At 38.2% G+C, this 18,685-nt stretch overlaps 1 protein-coding gene across 1 annotated transcript; it reads right to left on the bottom strand.

The window, feature by feature from the left end:
* Nucleotides 1–11,931: 11,931 nt before the first annotated feature.
* LOC109244245 (uncharacterized protein DDB_G0283697) lies at nt 11,932–15,499 on the bottom strand. Its single transcript, XM_019411301.1, has 4 exons — nt 15,136–15,499; nt 14,509–14,634; nt 14,342–14,412; nt 11,932–12,497 (listed from the first exon to the last, which is right to left on the bottom strand). Exons 1-4 carry the CDS (start codon nt 15,397–15,399, stop codon nt 12,173–12,175), a joined length of 786 nt encoding a protein of 261 aa, XP_019266846.1. The 5' UTR covers nt 15,400–15,499; the 3' UTR covers nt 11,932–12,172.
* Between the last annotated feature and the right edge of the window lie 3,186 nt (nt 15,500–18,685).

Below are 18,685 nucleotides of genomic sequence, written 5' to 3'. Positions count from 1 at the left end.
GATACCAATACTCAAGTATAAATAAAGTCCACGAGAATACTAAATCTCTACTCAATATCAAGTGTCATCACTTTAAAGCATCCGAAGTGTCATTTAGGATCACAACAACTATCAATTTAAGACTCACGGTCATGCTAGACACCAACGTATAGATACTCGTCACCATGCCTATACGTCGTACACAACAAGAAGCAATTAGCAAATAAGACTCAACTCTTAGTCCCTCAAGCTAGGGTTAGACCAAATACTTACCTCGATGCCTTGAATTCAACTCAAGCCTCAATTATAGCTTTACCCCTTGATTTCTCCACCAATCCGCTCGAATCTAGTCACAATTTACTAAATTACATTAATAATTGCTAAATGAATCATTCCCAATGCATGAAAATAAGTTTTTCCCAAGTTTTATCTAAAAAGGTCAAAAATGCTCCCGGGCCCACGTGGTCAAAACCCGAGGTTCGAACTAAAACCCAGTTACCTATTCCCCCACGAACCCAAATATGTAATTTGTTTTGAAATCGGACCTCGAATTGAGGTCCAAATCCCCAATTTTTGAAAAACCTAGATTTTACCCAAAATGCCCAATTTCCCCATGAAAATCTTTCATTTGAAGTTGAAATCATGTTAGAAGATGTTGAGGAGTGAAGAAAATGAGTTAGAAATCACTTACCAATCGTTTTGGAGAAGAAAGTTTGTTTGTAAAATCGCTTCTTATGTTTTGGGGTTTTGAAAAGTGTAAAACAACTGAAAATCCCGTTTATTTATACCCCTCTGAAGCTCCCTGTACGGACCGCGCAAAAAGGACCGCGGCCGCACAGGCCTCCCTCAAGACCTGCAGATCATAGCCCTGTGCGGACCGCACAAAGCCGACCGCGGCCGCACGCGATTTCTCGCGGACCGCGCTGGAGGGTTCAGAGACCTGCAATATCTGATCTTTTAAGTCTAAGGCATCCCGGAACCTACTCGAAACTCACCCGAGCCCTCGAAACTCCAACCCAAGTATGCACACTACCTCAAAACTATCCTACGAACATATTCGTGTGATCAAATCACCAATATAACATCATGAACATCGAATTAAGCCTCGAGATCAATGAGATTTCTCAAAATTCCTATTAAACATCAATTTTCCATTTAGGGTCCGGATCCCGTCAAACGACGTCCGTTTTTAACCAAACTTTACAGAAACATCTTAAATCACATATAAGACTTGTACCGGGCGCCGGAACCAAAATACGGGCCCGATACCAACACGTTCTAATCAATTCTCATTTCAATTTTCCTTAATAATTTCAGAAAAATAATTTTACTCAAAAATTCATTTCTCGGGCTTGGGACCTCGGAATTCAATTCCGGGCATACGCCCACGCCTCATATTTTCCTACGGACCCTCCGGGACCGTCAAATCACGGGTCCGGGTCTGTTTACCCAGAATGTTGACCGAAGTCAAATTTATTCATTTTAATACCAAAATTTAGCATATTTCACAGAATTTCGCATTTAAGCTTTCCGGCTACGCGCCCGGACTGCGCACGCAGAACAAGGCGACTATAAATGAGGTTTTCAAGGCCTCAGAAGCACAGAATGGGTGAGAAAATAGGTGATGACCCTTCGGGTCGTCACACTCTTATTGAACATAATTTGTATGAGTTTGTTGTTGACAAATTTCACGGGTAAATTTTCTAATGAACAACAATTGGGTGCAAATTTTCACCTAAATCATGTCGATATATAAATAGAGAGCACGTAAGTAATCAAGCGTCGCAACCTCAAGGGTGATTCAGATTCAAAAAATGGAAATAGAACAAATAAGAAACTCCCCGAAGTACAAAAGCAAGCGCACCAAATAGTATCATGGTACAAAACGGCCACAACGGAATACACCAAAGCAACCTACAACACTGCCTAAGAAGTCGTGTTCCTGGCGTGAAAGATTTTAGTCGGAACGAGAGCAAAGAAAATATTGTCGGTGAACTCCAGAGGACCAAATTAAGACGAAATACAACACTGTGGGTTTGGGTTTCGGGACAATTCGGATGGGTTAGCCTTTTTAAAGGTTGGGTCTAGTATTCATGTGGGTCAATAAATTAGTGCCACCTATTTAATTAAAAGTCCCACATATGCCATCTCATACTTCCGTTAAAACGAGGGGCATTTTTAGCTCAAAAATTAACTTTAAGGGAAATTGTGGTCCAATAGGTGGAAGGAGGTCAAATTTGAGCCATTTCTAATACGTTAAGGACATTTTTGATCCTTTTCCGAAAAAGAAAACAAAAGAGAAACATTATTGATGCTAGGTCTCGATCTTGGGTCAAGCGGGCGAGGAAAATAAGCTTTTGATTCATGCCAAATCAGCTCAACCAACAAATTTTCACGTGTGAGTAGACACAACAAAAATATATAACGGATCCTTGGTGCATATGCAAATATTTATATACAATTTTTGCCGAGACTAGCAGGTTCCGGTGACCACTCTAACATCAATATAGATCCCTCTCTACTGCTAAGGGTTATAGTGGAATAGATAGTATCCCTCCACCCTAATCTCTTAAGCAGAGGTCACGAGTTCAAGCTTTTGAAAATTAAAACATTCATGTTACAAAGCGCTTCCTTTAGTGGGCCTTAAAGCAACACGAATTCGAAAGGATCTATCAGAAACATAACACGTTGGTGCCACTATATATTGATTTCCAGTAATAGAAGTTTGAGAAAAAAGCCTTAAGCGAATTTTAAAGTTCATTTGGTAGGATTCTTCTCCATCGCTAGAATTCTAAAGTACGTACGTAGCAGTCATGGTGATCGTTAGGATTTTGCCACCGGTCCTAACAGATCATCAGAATTTTCCAGCATTGTAGCTAAAAATTCTTGTGATCGTCATACTTTTTGGTGCTTTAAAATTGTAGCGCTAAATCGTCAGAAATTTTAGTGCTTCAAAATTCTGTCAGGCATATCTTAAAATTCTGAAGTGGGACAATTTTTTCGAATTTGTTTTAATGGGATCAAAACATAAATAATGGTTTAATAAAGATTCATCTAGCATAACTTTTAAGAATTTGATTTAATTAAGTTCCCAAAGCAATACAGGTCACCAAATGAGAAACAAAAATAAAATCCCACTCAATCAGCTTCGTCAAAAAGCATTGGTATAGGGCAAAATTAGATGAGACACAACTTTAGTGTAGATTATTCATTATTGATCAACTTTTCCTCTCTTTCCAGTTGCGCTTTGTCGTCAGGATCTGTGGCACTTCCATTCTTGACTGTCCCCACCACATATTCTCTTAGGTTTCAATTTCAGAATTACGAACTGATATACTTGCTAATTTACTTAAATAGAATACTAATTTAAACAAAGAAAGTATTTTAATTTCTTGCCTTGTAGGTCAAAAACGTGTTTTTACCTTCTTACATTTAATTTTTCAATTTTATTTTCCATCAAGAATGATTGACTTGATTTGCTATGACTTGTTAATCAATGAAGCGAGCCAAAATCATGTGAGATTAAAATTCAAATTCTATCCTAGACAAAAGTTGCTAGACGATTTCTTTATATATGTCAAAGTTTTAGCGGGTAATTTATACCATACGCAGCTATTTCTTCTCATTTGTCTTTGTATCTGTGGTGACAAGATAACAAATATTCAATGAAATGGCAAAATTACGCACCAGTTTATCGCGATGTTATTTTTAAAAAGAAAGAAAAAAGAATCATGACATGGTTTGTAGAGAGCCTATTTATAGTTTGTTTGGTCTGTTCAAGTCGCTGTTTATCGTAAAGCTGGTACTACCAATTACCAATGAATGACTCACAAAGATTCTTCCCGACTTCTACTTGCTGAAAACGACTACACACTCACTACATCCAATAGTGTAGCAACAACCTCAAGAACAAAAAGTTTGTCATTCTCACAATTTTTCTTTTTTAAATTTTTTGTATTAATATGAGTCAGGGAAGCGTTGGAGCAACAGTAAAATTGTTTTTATGTGATCTATATGTCAAGGGTTCAAGGCGTGGAAGCAGCCACTAATGCTTGCATATTAGGCTAGGCTATCTACATCCACACTCCTTAAAGTGCCACCCTTCCCGAGTCCTAAGTAAACACGGGATGCTTTGGATATCGGGCTGGCTTTTTTTTTTCATCAATGGGAGTGACCGATAATATCTCCAACCATTTTAGTAATAAGTTTAAATTTTCTTTAGTGAAAGTATAAAAAATTATTTACACAAGTGAGTTAATTAAATGCTCTCCGACATTTCTTTTAGTTACTATTTGAAGTTTGACAAGTTAAAGCAAGTGCTATTCCTTTCCCTTTCAAGAAGCCACGCTTTCTGTGTCTGAACGATCAAGCCATTCCGCTCTAGTTATTATTTAAGTTAAATGCGATAGCAAGGAGATTTAACACAATTTAAATAACAAAAGTTATATTACCATCACTAAAAGTAAATAAACAAAAATAATAGAAATTCGGCAAACACCGACCAAGGTCGACTGACCAATTTTGGTCGGTCAAAACACCGGCCAAAAACCGACCAAAGTCGGTCGGTTTTTCAAAATAATCTTTTTTAATTTTTGTTTGTTTTACGAAATCGACCGACTTTGATCGGTTTTTGATCACGCCCAACTATGCCTTATAAAAAGGACTCTGCGGACGTTGCAAATATAACCCGAGTATTACGCCCAGGGTCGAATCCACAAAGAGTCAACCTATCAACTGCTATCTTCAGACCCACTAAGTCTTCAGAACCAGCTTCCCAAATATTCAAATCTCAGTTGAGTGTTCTTTAACAACTAGCTTGCAAGTAACTAAATAGCTGTAAACTAAACTAATAAGGTTGTAAACAATTATGAGAAAAATGCTAAGGCAATGATTTCCCCTATTGATGGAATCCCTTCTGTTTATGCTCATACAAATTTACCCACACATCTCTATCAATCATGAACGCTAATCTTACCGTAAATCTCTCCCGAGTAATCACAGTAATTTACTATTGCACTCTCCCGAGATACACTAGCTTACTTTATTTAGCACAATTCAATTTAGATTGCACCCAAGGCTTCGTTATTCCTAATCCCGCCTTTAAACCCGCAATTATAGATTCCTCTAATAATCTNGATAGGGTGGATAACCAACTACCACTCCTCAATATAATAGTCAAAGTACAACCAACTGTCTAAAAGACAACAAATACTACACGAGGTCTCCAGACCCCCAATCACCACAACGCAAGAACGATGGACTCGATCGACCACGATAGAATCACCCACCGGCGTAGACACATAAACAGGAATACCCAATGCATCACTAGGCATGATCAAATACGGGGAAAAATAGGATGACACATACGAATACGTAGATCAAACAACACAGAAGCATCTCTATCACAAACCAGAACCGTACCTGTAATAACCGCATCTGAAGCCTCTGCCTCGGGCCTGGCCTGAAGAGCGTAACATCGGGGCTGGGCCCCACCACTCTGATCTACCTCTCTGGGTCGGCCTGCTGCTGGCTGGCCTCCACCTCTAGCGGTCTGAGCTCCACCTCTGTGACCTCTACCTCCACCTCTATTACCTCTACCCCCACCTCTAGCTGGCTGGGCGGGCTGTGGAACAACTGGTGCCTGAACCATGGCACGAGAACTCTGATGCTGAGAGCCACCTGGCGCGCGAGGGCAATACCTAGCAATGTGCCTCGTGCCACAAGTAAAACAAGCCCTCGGCTGCTGGGGTTAACGACCCTGGAAACTCTGAAGTGGTGGTGCACTGAAGGACTGCTGATCGGGATACTGCATCTGAGGACCACGACTACCAGAAGCATCGTGAGAAACCTGGAGGGCTGACCGGAAAGGCCTAGAAGGTTGACCCCTATTATATGAATCTCTGCCTCCAGACGAGGCACCACTGAATCGGCCTGACTGATGGGGTCTCTTGTTTGCTCTATGACCACCCCCTGTGACAATACCATCTCAATCCTCCGGGCCACATTGGCCGCCTCCTGAAATGATATCTCGCTCCCAGTCTCTCTAGCCATCTGGAGGCGAATAGGCTGGATGAGTCCATCAATAAACCGTCTCACTCTCTCCCTCCCAGTGGAGCCAAATCAATAAACCTGGTCTCGTACTGGGTGACTGTTATGGATCCTTGATGGAGACGCTCGAACTGCCTCCGATAGGCCTCTCGCTGAGTAATAGGGAGAAACTTCTCCATAAATAGATGTGTGAACTGCTCCCAGGTCAAGGCTGGAGATCCTGCTGGTCTAGCTATACAATAATCCCTCCACCAAAGTCTTGGCGGATCCAGACAACCGGAATGTAGCGAAATCAACCCCATTGGTCTCAACAACACCCATGTTCCGAAGAACCTCGTGGAAGCTGTCCAAATAATCCTGAGGATCCTCGGTAGATGCACCGCTGAAGGTAGTAGTGAAGAACTTAGTGAACCTATCCAATCTCCATAAAGCATCGGCAGACATAGCTGCCCCATCACCGGCCTGGACTACCACACCCGGCTGAGCTGCTCCAACTAGCTGAGCTGGTGGAGTCTGAATCGGGGGAGCTCCCTGCTCCGAAGTGCGAGTAGCAGGAGTTTGGGCCCCTCCTCCAGCCTGAGAGACGACTGGTGCTACAGGAAGCAAACCTGCTGGGGTAACACTCTCCATGAGACCCACCAATCGGACCAGAGCGTCCTGAAGAACTGGGGTAGCAATAAACCCCTCTGGGACCTGAGCTGGGCCCACCGAAACTGCTGGGGCTGGGGTCGGAACTCCCTCGTCAAAGTCAACCTAAGGCTCCGCCACTGGTGCTGCTGCTCGGGGCTGAGCTCTGCCCATACCTCGGCCTCGGCCTCACCCTCTGCCCCTAGCGGGAGCTGCCTGGGTCTCGGACTGCTGATCAGAAGATGAGGAAGCGCGTGTTCTCGCCATCTGCGAAAGAACAGAGTAGAAATTCAATTAGCTTTGAGAAACTAAACCGCACGATAAGGAAGAACAAATGTGAAATTTTTCCTAACTCAGTAGCCTCTGGGGATAAATACAGACGTCTCCGTACCGATCCCTCAGACTCTACTAAGTTTGTCCGTGAGTTGTGAGACCTATGTAACCTAGAGCTCTGACACCAACTTATCACGACCCGAAATCCCCACCCTCGAGAGTCGTGATGACGCCTACTCGTGGAAGCTAGGCAAGCCAAGAACACTCGCAAACATCATCCTAACTCATTTTATCCATGATTAAACAATTTGAATTAAAGATGAATAAGCATTTAAAATACTGTGATTAATAAAAGATAGCAGAAATATGAACTGAAAATATAGCAACAGCGTCTAAACATCAATACGTGTCTCTACCCAGCACCTGGTGTCACAACACTTCACGGACCATCTAAGAATGCTAAATACAAAGTCTGAAACAAAATAATGAAACTCTGTCTCGGTACAAGGGAAACAGGGCAGAAAAGGGGATAAAAGAGATGCCGGGCCTGCGAACGCCTGCAGGACTACCTCGGGATCTCGTGGACTGAAGGACTACTCCCTGGCTACTGCTGCGCACTGTAAGCTGCTCCGACACCTGGATCTGTGCAAAAGAGCACAGAGTGTAGCATCAGCACAACTGACCCCATGTGCTGGTAAGTGCCTGGCCTAACCCCGGCGAGGTAGTGACGAGGTTAGGACCAGACTCCAGATAAACCTATGCAGATATATATATATATATATATACAATACAACAAAGAGGCAACAGAAATAAACAATTAAAACTGGGGGAAGGGACATGCTTCAGGGATAACAGATATATATAGAATATCAGGAATAATATAGGAGAAATCTACAGTCTAGCTTCTAACACGAAAATAAGAAATAAAGACAATTTTCATGTTCAGCTCATCTTGTTGCAGGCGTGCAACCCGATCCCATTTCTCATAACTTGTGGTAGGCGTACCACCCGCTCCCATTTCATCAATCACTTGTGGTAGGCGTACCACCCGCTCAGATTTCATCGATCTCGTGGTAGGCGTACCACCCGCTCCTATTTCATCGATCTCGTGGTAGGCGTACCACCCGCTCCCATTTCATCAATCTTGTGGTAGGCGTACCACCCGCTCCCATTTTATATATCTTGTGGTAGGCGTACCACCCGCTCCCATTTTATCAATCTTGTGATAGGCGTACCACCCGCTCCCATTTCATATATTTTGTGGTAGGCGTACCACCCGCTCCTATTTCATCAATCTTGTGGTAGGCGTACCACCCGCTCCCATTTCATAAATCTAACACAACATAACAAAATAATCCCGGCTAGGGGACAACAATACAATAACTTCCTGGCAAGGGAACAACGATATAATATCTTCCCGGCAAGGGAACAACAATATAATAACTTTCCGGCAAGGGAACAACGATATAATATCTTCCCGGCAAGGGAACAACAATATAATAACTTTTCGGCAAGGGAACAACGATATAATATCTTCCCGGCAAGGGAACAACAATATAATAACTTCCCGGCAAGGCAAAATATCAAATCGAATATCCCGGCAAGGGAGAGTCAGCTATAACCAATCTTATTCAACTTCTACTTGACATAATTAATACCAATACTCAGTCATAACTAAAGTCCACGGGAATAAACTAAATCCTTGCTCAGTATCGAGAATCATCAATCAAGCTTTCATAGAATCCATTAAGAATACAAGAATTATCAATTTAAGACCCACGGTCATGCTCGACACCAACGTATAGATACTCGTCACCATGCCTATACGTCGTGCTCAACACAAAACAAATAGCAATTAAGACTCAACTCCTAATCCCTCAAGCTAAGGTTAGACCAAACACTTACCTCGATGCCTTGAATTCAACTCAAGCCTCGATTATAGTTTTACCCCTTGATTTCTCCACCAATCCGCTCGAATCTAGTCACAATTTACTAAATTACATTAATAATTGCTAAATGAATCATTCCCAATGCATGAAAATAAGTTTTTCCAAGTTTTACCCAAAAAGTCAAAAATGCCCCCGGGCCCATGTGGTCAAAACCCAAGGTTCGAACCAAAACCCGGTTACCCATTCCCATGAACCCAAATATGTGATTTGTTTTGAAATCGGACCTCAAATTGAGGTGCAAATCCCCAATTTTTGAGAAACCTAGGTTCTACCCAAAATACCCAATTTCCCCATGAAAATCTTTGATTTGAAGTTGAAATCGTGTTAGAAGATGTTGAGGAGTGATGAAAATGAGTTAGAAATCACTTACCAATCGTTTTGGAGAAGAAAGTTTGTTTGTAAAATTGCCTCTATGTTTTGGGGTTTTGAAAAGTGTAAAATAACTGAAATTCCCGTTTATTTATATCCCTCTGAAGCTCCCTGTGCGGACCGCACAAAAAGGACCGCGGCCGCACAGGCCTCCCTGAAGACCTGCAGATCATAGCCCCGTGCGGACCGCACAAAGCCGACCGCGGCCGCACACCATCCACCGCGGACCGCACAGAGGCGACCGCGGCCGCGCTGGCCCCTCCGCAGCCGCATGCGATTTCTCGCGGACCGCGCAGGAGTCAGAGACCTGCAATATTTTCCTGAACCTGCAACATCTGATCTCTTAAGCCTAAGGCATCCCGGAGCCTACTCGAAACTCACCCGAGCCCTCAAAACTCTAATCCAGGTATACACACAATCTCAAAAACATCTTACGAACATATTCGTGTAATCAAATCACCAAAATAACATCATGAACATCGAATTAAACCTCAAAAATCAATGAAATTTCCAAAATCTCCTGTTAAACATCAATTTCTCATTTAGGGTCCGGATCCCGTCAAATGACGTTCGTTTTTAACCAAACTTTACAGGAGTGATTCAAATCATATATAAGACTTGTACCGGGCGCCGAAACCAAAATACTGGCCCGATACTATTACCTTCAAATCAGATTTCATTTAAATTTTCTTTAAATATTTTCAGAAACAATTTCACTTAAAAATTCATATCTCGGGCTCGAGACCTCGGAGCTTAATTCCGGGCATACGCCCAAGCCCCATATTTTTCTACGGACCCTACGGGACCGTCAAATCACGGGTCCGGGTCCGTTTACTCAAAATGCTGACGGAAGTCAAATTTATTCATTTTAATATCAAAATTTAACATATTTCACAAAATTTCACATTTAAGCTTTCCGGCTACGCGCCCGGATTGTGCAAGCAATTCGAGGCGACTATAAATGAGGTTTTCAAGGCCTTGAAAGCACAGAATTTAATTTAAAACAAATGATGACCGTTTGGGTCATCACAAGAACTTTCTAGTTCTTTAATATTTACCCATGTGAATTCTCTTTTATTTTTGCACATCATACTTAAATTGATATGGCTAAACCAATTATGCCAACTGATAAATTATCAATATTGATAAAGTTCAGGTTTACACCATGACATGTGCAATTATCAATAAACTCCAAGTTTATTATGATATGAGTTTTTATATCAATAAACATCCACTTTATTGTGGTATTTTTTTATTTGTGTAGTACAAACTGGAGAATAAAGTGGGTAACTTTTCACATAAATATTACCCCGCTACAAGTTGTAGTAATAGAAGATATTAAATCTTTCCTTTATTTATAGTCTCAATATAACCAACCGCTTTCGCTATACTTTGGAAACTGAATAAGTTTCTTTGAGACTTACTACAACACAATACCTTATTGGTAATAAATTGTGTTTCTCCAAAATAGTATAATTGACTCTTGCAGAGTTCTCAATTAATTTTGTACTATCACATATTTATCAACATCCATATGATGAATATCTCTTTTAAGGAGAAGGCTATACCATTATGGTCATGGTCAAAATTATATGCAAGATATGTTTCTTGCATTATTGTTGTCCTTTAATAATCACATTGCCAAAATATTTTGGCATACAATAGGTATGTGACCAATGACCATTCATGCCATAATAATGACATTATTTTCTTATATCATCTCAAACCTCCTTCTAGAGGTGAGTGTGGTATATTCACTACCACTAGCACGTTCACATTCTTCCAAGAATGAATATGTATTCATAAATCAGATGTTGTCACATTTACATCATGAATGGACCATAATCATCTGTATGTGCTTTATAAAATCTCATGTCAAATCGATGACAAATATTACTTTCACAGAGTGGAGGATTATCTTGAGAATCCTTATTATTCTCATTATCACAATGATGACGATTATAATTTCGTCTATTGCCACGTCCACATTCATTGATACCTTCATGGTAATAATTTTGTCTTCTTTCGGACTTATTACATATTGCTACCACATTCTCTTAAGGGAATGAGAATGAAGCAAATTCAATGGGACGAGTTTCCACTTCTTTGCCCACAATCATACATGAATGATCATGGCAAGACAGAGAATTTTACCACTTCAGGTGGTTATAATTTCTTATTAACTCCATTAGAGTTATAATCAAAATTTATTTTCTTTGCTTGTATTTAAAATCAAATTATAGAATAAAAGAGAAAAATACGGTAAAATACATACCTTAAATTCAGTATTTAATCATGAAGGAAGTTCATGGAACAATTGACAATCATTATGCTCAATCTCAATGCTTCTACTCAATTGGTTAGAGTCTCGTGCTGATAACGTGTTATAAAATAATAAAAGAAGAAGACGAGTATTGCAGAGAAAAGCAGAGAGGGAGAGAATTCTTATTGACATGGGATGAATTACAATGGAATAGAACCCTCTATTTACAGGGGGAAAGTGACTTAGCCACCAAGTAACAAACCATAGAATCTCTCTAGAATATAGAGATTCACCTTAAATAAAATTCTATTTATAACACTAATGAAGATTTAAGGTTATTTTTGCAATCACTAAAATTAAATAGGAAGCTAATATAATTATAGCTGTAACCAAATCTAAGTAGAGCCTGAGAAAACGGGGAAAAGAAAGAATAAATGGTTAAATAGATCAATGATTTTGGAATGGTTTTCTCCAAATCTAACATCTGAAATAGATCATACAAGTAGCTGGAAATTGAGAAGCATGTAACAGAGAATCACAGCTCATCAAATGAAATGTTTTACAAAGATTTAGCACAGCAAACTCTGCTATATGATGGTGCCTAGTTGTTAATTTTCTCTTCTATAATCAGAAATAGCATGTCATTAGTAAATAATACAAGAAATCAAGCTGCTCTCTGTTTTTTAGCACTTTTCAGAGATGAAACAAAGTCATCATCTGAGTCTTCATCTTCATCTTCAGAAGAATCATCCTTCTTCCGTTTCTTTGACTGCTGCTTCGATTTAGCTCCAGAATCTGGTGTTTTCTTTGTTTGTGTTGATAGAGGGGTTGACGATGTCTTTTTCGTAACAGTAACAGAATCTGTGGTCTTTTTCACAGTCACAACAGTTTTCGTAGGTGAACCAAGCTTTTGTTGTTGAGCCTTCTTTTGTTTCTTCTCCAAAACTTTCTTTGCCAAGTCTCTGGGAAGCAAACCAGATTCCATCATCCTGCAAAAATATCATTAGAAGCATATAATAAGTTAAATCCAACAGCAATGCATGGTTGATGAGTTTTCAGAACCGTTACGGACAAACTTGGCATTAAAGTTAACAGTTTCAAGTACACATTTTGAATAATGAGATTCATCAAGATCAATTTATGGTATCACCAACGGTCGAAAGAAATTGTTTAGGAACTACCCATGCATAGACATTGCTTGTATGGTTCTATTTCACACATTTATAGACTCCGAATTCACAGAAGAAACTAGTTCCATTTGCATAACCTCAAAAGCTTCTTTTAAAGATCCGGGTGATACCGTGAGATAGAAAGGGTGACAATTTGTATCAGTACAAAGATGAGAGACAACAAACATAGTGTTTTAGCATCACACCATAGTGGCTTAAAAAATGTGAGGTGCGAAGTCTCAAAAAAGCAATACAGATAATGTCCTACACACTTTGTAGCTTTTTTTATTTCTTCAAAAGGACAGCCATAAATAAACCGTAAGATTTCTTCAGAAAAAAAAAAGAAAGATTATGGGGATCTTCCATAAAAATAATAGCAACCATATAGAACATCAAAATCTTCATAAAATATCACCAACTAAAGTCACATGATGTTGTATCCTTTATAAGTGATATAAAGAAAGTGATGCCACTGATATTCTCAAATATCATTCTTTATGCATGCAAAAGCCATATGATTTGAACATAACAAAATAGTGAACGTCAACCAACAAAGTTCCAGAGAAAGATTTGCATGCTTAAGTTTCAGGATGGGCATATTTATTGCATTATAACCACTACCAACAACCATGACTACAACAAATTATTTCGATTATCAATTTTATCTGAATTCCCTACCCATGCTCAATGACAAACCGCTTTACACACTGCATCTAAATCATGGTCAATAAAGTGAAATTATCATCTACAGTCAACTGGTTGAAACTATCCATTTTCTCATTGTAGATGAAACTGCAATGACAATATAAGTTTTTGTTCCGGATCTTAATACTTGAAAGATGATTTCTGAGTGTCCAAACTAAAATTGTGAATTAGACCGATCATCACTCGCTCAACCTCGTAGGCTATAACTATGGTGGCCAAATTTGTAGGTCAAAGTGCATATTCCCTGTCCACTGGATACGAACTCCATTAGCATCTTCACTAAGCATTCAGTACTAAACCCACAACTTATATTATGCAATGCTTCTTTGTTTAAAAGAAGGAAAAAAAAAGCGACTTGTAAGTGTCATGTGTGAGGGCTATTCTTTTGAACATAGTTCTGCTTATATCATACATGTGTTTCCTTGGCTGCTTCCAGCCTACTTACACTTTCATGCACATTGATATTCAAGCACACGTCTCATGTTTCCACTATCCATTGTACAATAAGAAAATATATTAACCATGCAATCTAAGGGGCAAGCGCATAGTTCATTGGGATTTGTGAGGAATCTTTAAGCAAAAGACAGAAAACTCTTGTTTCTGTCTGATAATGAATAGTTCTAAACCACTTTTTATCCCCAAATTCAGACTAGTAATAGTTAATCACTGGATGACAACCATATTTCTGATCTTCCTACTCCAAACCATAATAAGTGTATGACCAAATGAAAGTATGATCCAATATAGAAGTATCAACCAGGTAAATCACATATAATCTGTGAGGACAAGAGCAAATATTGTCCTTAAGGGCATCATAACATTCAAAGTTTCTCTTTTTAAAAGCAATCAGTAATTGAAAGAAGATAGAGACAGCTTGACGACCATTCAATAATGCAAAACGCAACAGAGCTACATATGAATAACTTATCCAAAATTGTTCAAAAGGGAAAATTGTATACCAGATAGCTGCTAGTTCACTGTTGGGCACTTGCTGGTACAAGGATTCATAGAAAATCCTTAATGGGTCTCTCTGAAAAATCCAAAACATAATAGTATATCATATTAAAAATCTGAAAAGAATGTTCTTGGCCATCAAATTCACAACTATAAGTTATAAAAAACATACTTCCTCAGGAGGATCTCTCTTCTGACCAGGCAAATCATAAACTTTCTTTTCTCTTTTCTTCACATTACTGTCAGCATGTTTTGTTCCTTTCTTCTTATCCTCCACCTCCTCTTTCTTCACAACTTTCTGCACATTAAAACCATATAATAAATAGGGCAAAGACCACTTTTAGTACATCCGGCAGCTGCAAAAGTGTACAATATTTGTTTTTGTTTTTTTGTATATAACACACAGAAACACATATATACACAAAAAATATACATTTTTCGGCTATTATTTTGAGAGCGCTATACAATGTCATTTCCCTAAAAACTCCCTCTGCCTCATTTTAGGTGGTACTCTTATCTTTTTAGCTGGTCCAAAAAAATAACACATTTCTATATTTAGAAATAATTTAACTGTAATCTCCTCATTTTAACCTTATGAGATGATTTATAACCACACGAATGTCTACAACTTGTAGTTATTATCAATACAAACTCACATTAGACCACAAGTTTCGAAAATCTTTCTTTTGTTCTTATACTCTGTGACAAGTCAAACAACATCACATAAATTGATATGGGGGAGTAACAACTTAAACAGAAAAGAGAACAAACACAATAAAAAGTGTAAACAGAAACTAACTTTATCAGTTTTACTGAAGCTTTTCTTGGACATGGATGAGGATTCTTCTTCTTTTTTGAGCTTGAGGTTTTTAGGGGTCTTTTTGGAAATGGGTTCTTCAAAATGGTCATCGTTTTCTTCTTTCTTCACCTTAGAATTTTTAGGAGGCTGAGATTTTGAAGCTGCATTGTTGTTGGGTTTCTTTTTGTTGTTTAAAAGAGAACCAATGCTTTCTTCATCATCAAATTCCTCTTTTTTCAATGGCTTTGAGTCTTCAGAAGGCATTTTTAAGGATTTTGCAATAGAGAGTTGGAAAAATTGGTGAAATTGAGGTGGAAGAAGGGGAGGGTTTCTCGACGAAGAAGAAGCTCTTCACCTGGTTAACGGGTTTAGAAGTTCTACCATACTGGGTATTTTATTTGGGCCTGAGACAGTATTCGGGTTCTGAAGTTTCAAGCCCAATAACTACAAGGCCCAATTACTAACCCATCAACAGAAGAAGGATATGCAATTAAGTTCTAACTTTACTTTTATCAAACTAATTTTCTCAACTTTATTTGGTATCACTATTATAGAAAGTCACCAAATAATTTTTGATAATCAAAAACTCATTCAAATTTTTCTGAAGAATTTTTAAGTCTTTTATTTTTGTTAAAATCTATTGATAAGAAGAGAGGTGTATATATAAGGCCATCTCCAATGGTACTCTATTTTTTGCACCAAATCCAAATTTGGTGCAAGAAATAGAGTAAAATTGCTCCAATGGTACTCCATTTGTTGCTCTATTATAGAGCATGAATAGTGTTGCACCAAATTTGGTGCAACACTATTCATTACTCTATATTTGGTTTAATAATATTTTATTCATTTTTTTAATTGTTGAACTTTTAATTAATTATATATTGTGTATATAATTAACTTTTATATTAAGATTTTTATAATTTTAATTTTATATCCTATTTTTTGATATATTAATTTTTGTATATATTATATTTATATATTATTTTATATCCTATGTGATATAATGACCACATGTATTATACTGCAAAACATGATAATTGAGGACGAGCGTGATCTTAATGCACCAATTGAAGATGCGCGTGAATGTCCAACTCCTACGGTAGAAAAGGTAGTAGATCAAGATCACCGATTTGAACAATTTTTAATTCGACACAAAAAAATTAAGGATAAAGATGCGCATTTGGCACTTCGTAATGCATTAATCGAGCATTTATGGGAGAATAGAGGCGAAAATTAAATATTTATGTGGTACTTAAATTAAATTTGACTATGATGTAATATTTATTTAATTATGTTTTATTAATGATTTCACTTTTTGTTAATTTATCCTTCATGTAAAATTTTGTAATAAATGATTATATAAGTGGTGAATGTGAATTATATATAATGAATATGGAAAAAAGAAAAAAGATAGTATTAGTTTGAAGGAAATAAAAAATGAAAAGTAAATAGAAGATAATAATATAATATAGAAGAGAGAGAAAATTTGGTGTAAAAAATAGTGTGATTGTAGGAGTAGATTTGGTGTTGCACCATTTTAGAGTGAAAAATGGTGCAAAAAATAGAGTGATTGTTGGAGATGCCCTAAGAAGGAAGAAAATAATACTTTAAAATAATTACAAAAACTTTTTTTTTTTTTTGCGCGGGAAAGGAGCCGAGGGAGATAGGTGTAATATGATTTCAGAAAATCCAAAAAAAAAAAAGAACAATTGCCAGCCGAAGTATGAAAGAAAAAATTATGAACATGAATTTCACAAAAAAAAAAAGAGTTGTTTGAAAGAAAAAAGTATTTTGAAAGGGAAGCTAGAAAGCATATTTTGGTTGATTGGGTGATAGATTAATAAATTCATTCTTTTTTCGATTTGTGTGGAAGTAGAGAAAAGTAGAATACAGGAGGAAAAACAGATTACATAATTGCATTCTTTTTCCCCGTTAATTGCAAGCAATTAATCATAAGAAGCCATGTTCTGGTTATTTTTTTAATTGGCCAAAATCATGTTATGTCGAGGAAGAGGCAAATTCGAAAATAAAGAAGATAAAGAACATCAAATTTTAACGTGGAAAACCCTTCAAATCGAAGGTAAAAACCACGGGATCACAAAGATCCAAAAAGCTCCACTATAACAATAAGAGGGTTACAAAAGTTCTCCAAATTGGCTACACAACAAGGGCCAAACATGGAGCAACAATAGCAACAAGAGCAACAACTAATCAATTGAAGAAAGAGTATAATCCACAAAACGAAGCTGCTGTTTGAGGCTCGAAATCAGATGCTACGAGCTTCCAAATCCGATCTCCACCGTTCAAATCCAAGACTAAGATGTTATGAACACTCAGTCAAAATTTTAGCCCGATCCAACGGTTAACAAATCGGAAAACGTGATTTGAGGCTGGTAGGAAAACGTGATTTGAGTCAAAAATTTTCTCTCTTCTCTCTTGATGAAAGCTCTCTCAAAACCCACTCTTATGTGCTTAAGTCTTTCAAAGACTTGTATCAATGAGCATAGAATGATTCTCCAAGGTTGTCGTATTTATAGATCATGAGTGGTGCTTTCTCTTAAAGCCAAAACCCACTCAAAATAGGAATAAACTGAATCCAATTCCAAATAGGATTGGAAACCAATAGAGGATAGGATTAGGCCATTGGGCCTTTGGCTGGACAACATGGGCATGTGCCCAACAAACTCCCCCTCCAGCCAAGGGGGCAAATGTGTCTTCAAGTAGAGGAACTATTGACAGGCTTCATGCCTGCCAATTTTCTACAAAATTCATGTTTATCTGCAACCACCGCCTTTGTCAACATATCCGAAGGATTTTCATCAGTGTGTATCTTCTCAACCTCAAATAATTTCTCTTCCACAGCCATTCTTATCCAATGATACTTTCTATTTATATGTTTGGTCTTAGAATGAAAAGTGGAGTGCTTGGTGAGACAGATAGCACTCTGATTATCACAAAATAAGATGTATCGTGGCTGCTCAAAGCCAAGATCATTAATAAACTCCTTCATCCATAATAGTTCTTTGGCACCTTCTGTGACAGCAATATATTCGGCTTCTGTAGTGGATAGAGCTATGCACTTCTGTAGTCTAGATTGCCAAGAAACAGCTCCCCCTGCAAAAGTGATCAAATAACCGGAAGTGGATCTTGAATTATCAAGATTGCCTCCTAAATCAGAGTCTGTGTAACAAACAAGTTCAGGCTTGCCATTGCCAAAGCACAGCTTCAAATCTGCAGTACCTTTTAAATACCTTAATATCCATTTTACTGCATCCCAATGTTCTTTTCCAGGATTGGAAATGAATCTGCTAACAGTGCCAACGGCATGTGCAATATCTGGTCTAGTGCAAACCATAGCATACATCAAGCTACCAACGGCAGAAGAGTAAGGAATACGAGACATCTCCTTTTTCTCTTCATCAGTAGATGGACTCTGACTAATACTCAATTTGAAGTGTTTAGCAAGAGGAGTACTAACCACTTTTGCATCTGTCATATTGAACCTCTTGAGTACCTTCTCAATGTATTGCTTTTGGGACAGAAATAACTC

Source organism: Nicotiana attenuata, unplaced genomic scaffold (genome assembly GCF_001879085.1).
Source record: "Nicotiana attenuata strain UT unplaced genomic scaffold, NIATTr2, whole genome shotgun sequence".
NCBI lineage: Eukaryota > Viridiplantae > Streptophyta > Magnoliopsida > Solanales > Solanaceae > Nicotiana > Nicotiana attenuata.
This window is presented reverse-complemented; position numbering and strand designations above follow the sequence as displayed.

What these genes read in the sequence shown, in the direction of transcription:
- LOC109244245 (XM_019411301.1), bottom strand. Translation starts at nt 15,399, where the DNA reads ATGCCTTCTGAAGACTCAAAGCCATTGAAAAAAGAGGAATTTGATGAT. An exon ending in GCTTCAGTAAAACTGATAAA is followed by an intron (nt 14,635 to 15,135) that starts GTTAGTTTCTGT and finishes TTTAATGTGCAG; the next exon opens with AAAGTTGTGAAGAAAGAGGA. An exon ending in AGTGAACTAGCAGCTATCTG is followed by an intron (nt 12,498 to 14,341) that starts GTATACAATTTT and finishes ATATTTTTGCAG; the next exon opens with GATGATGGAATCTGGTTTGC.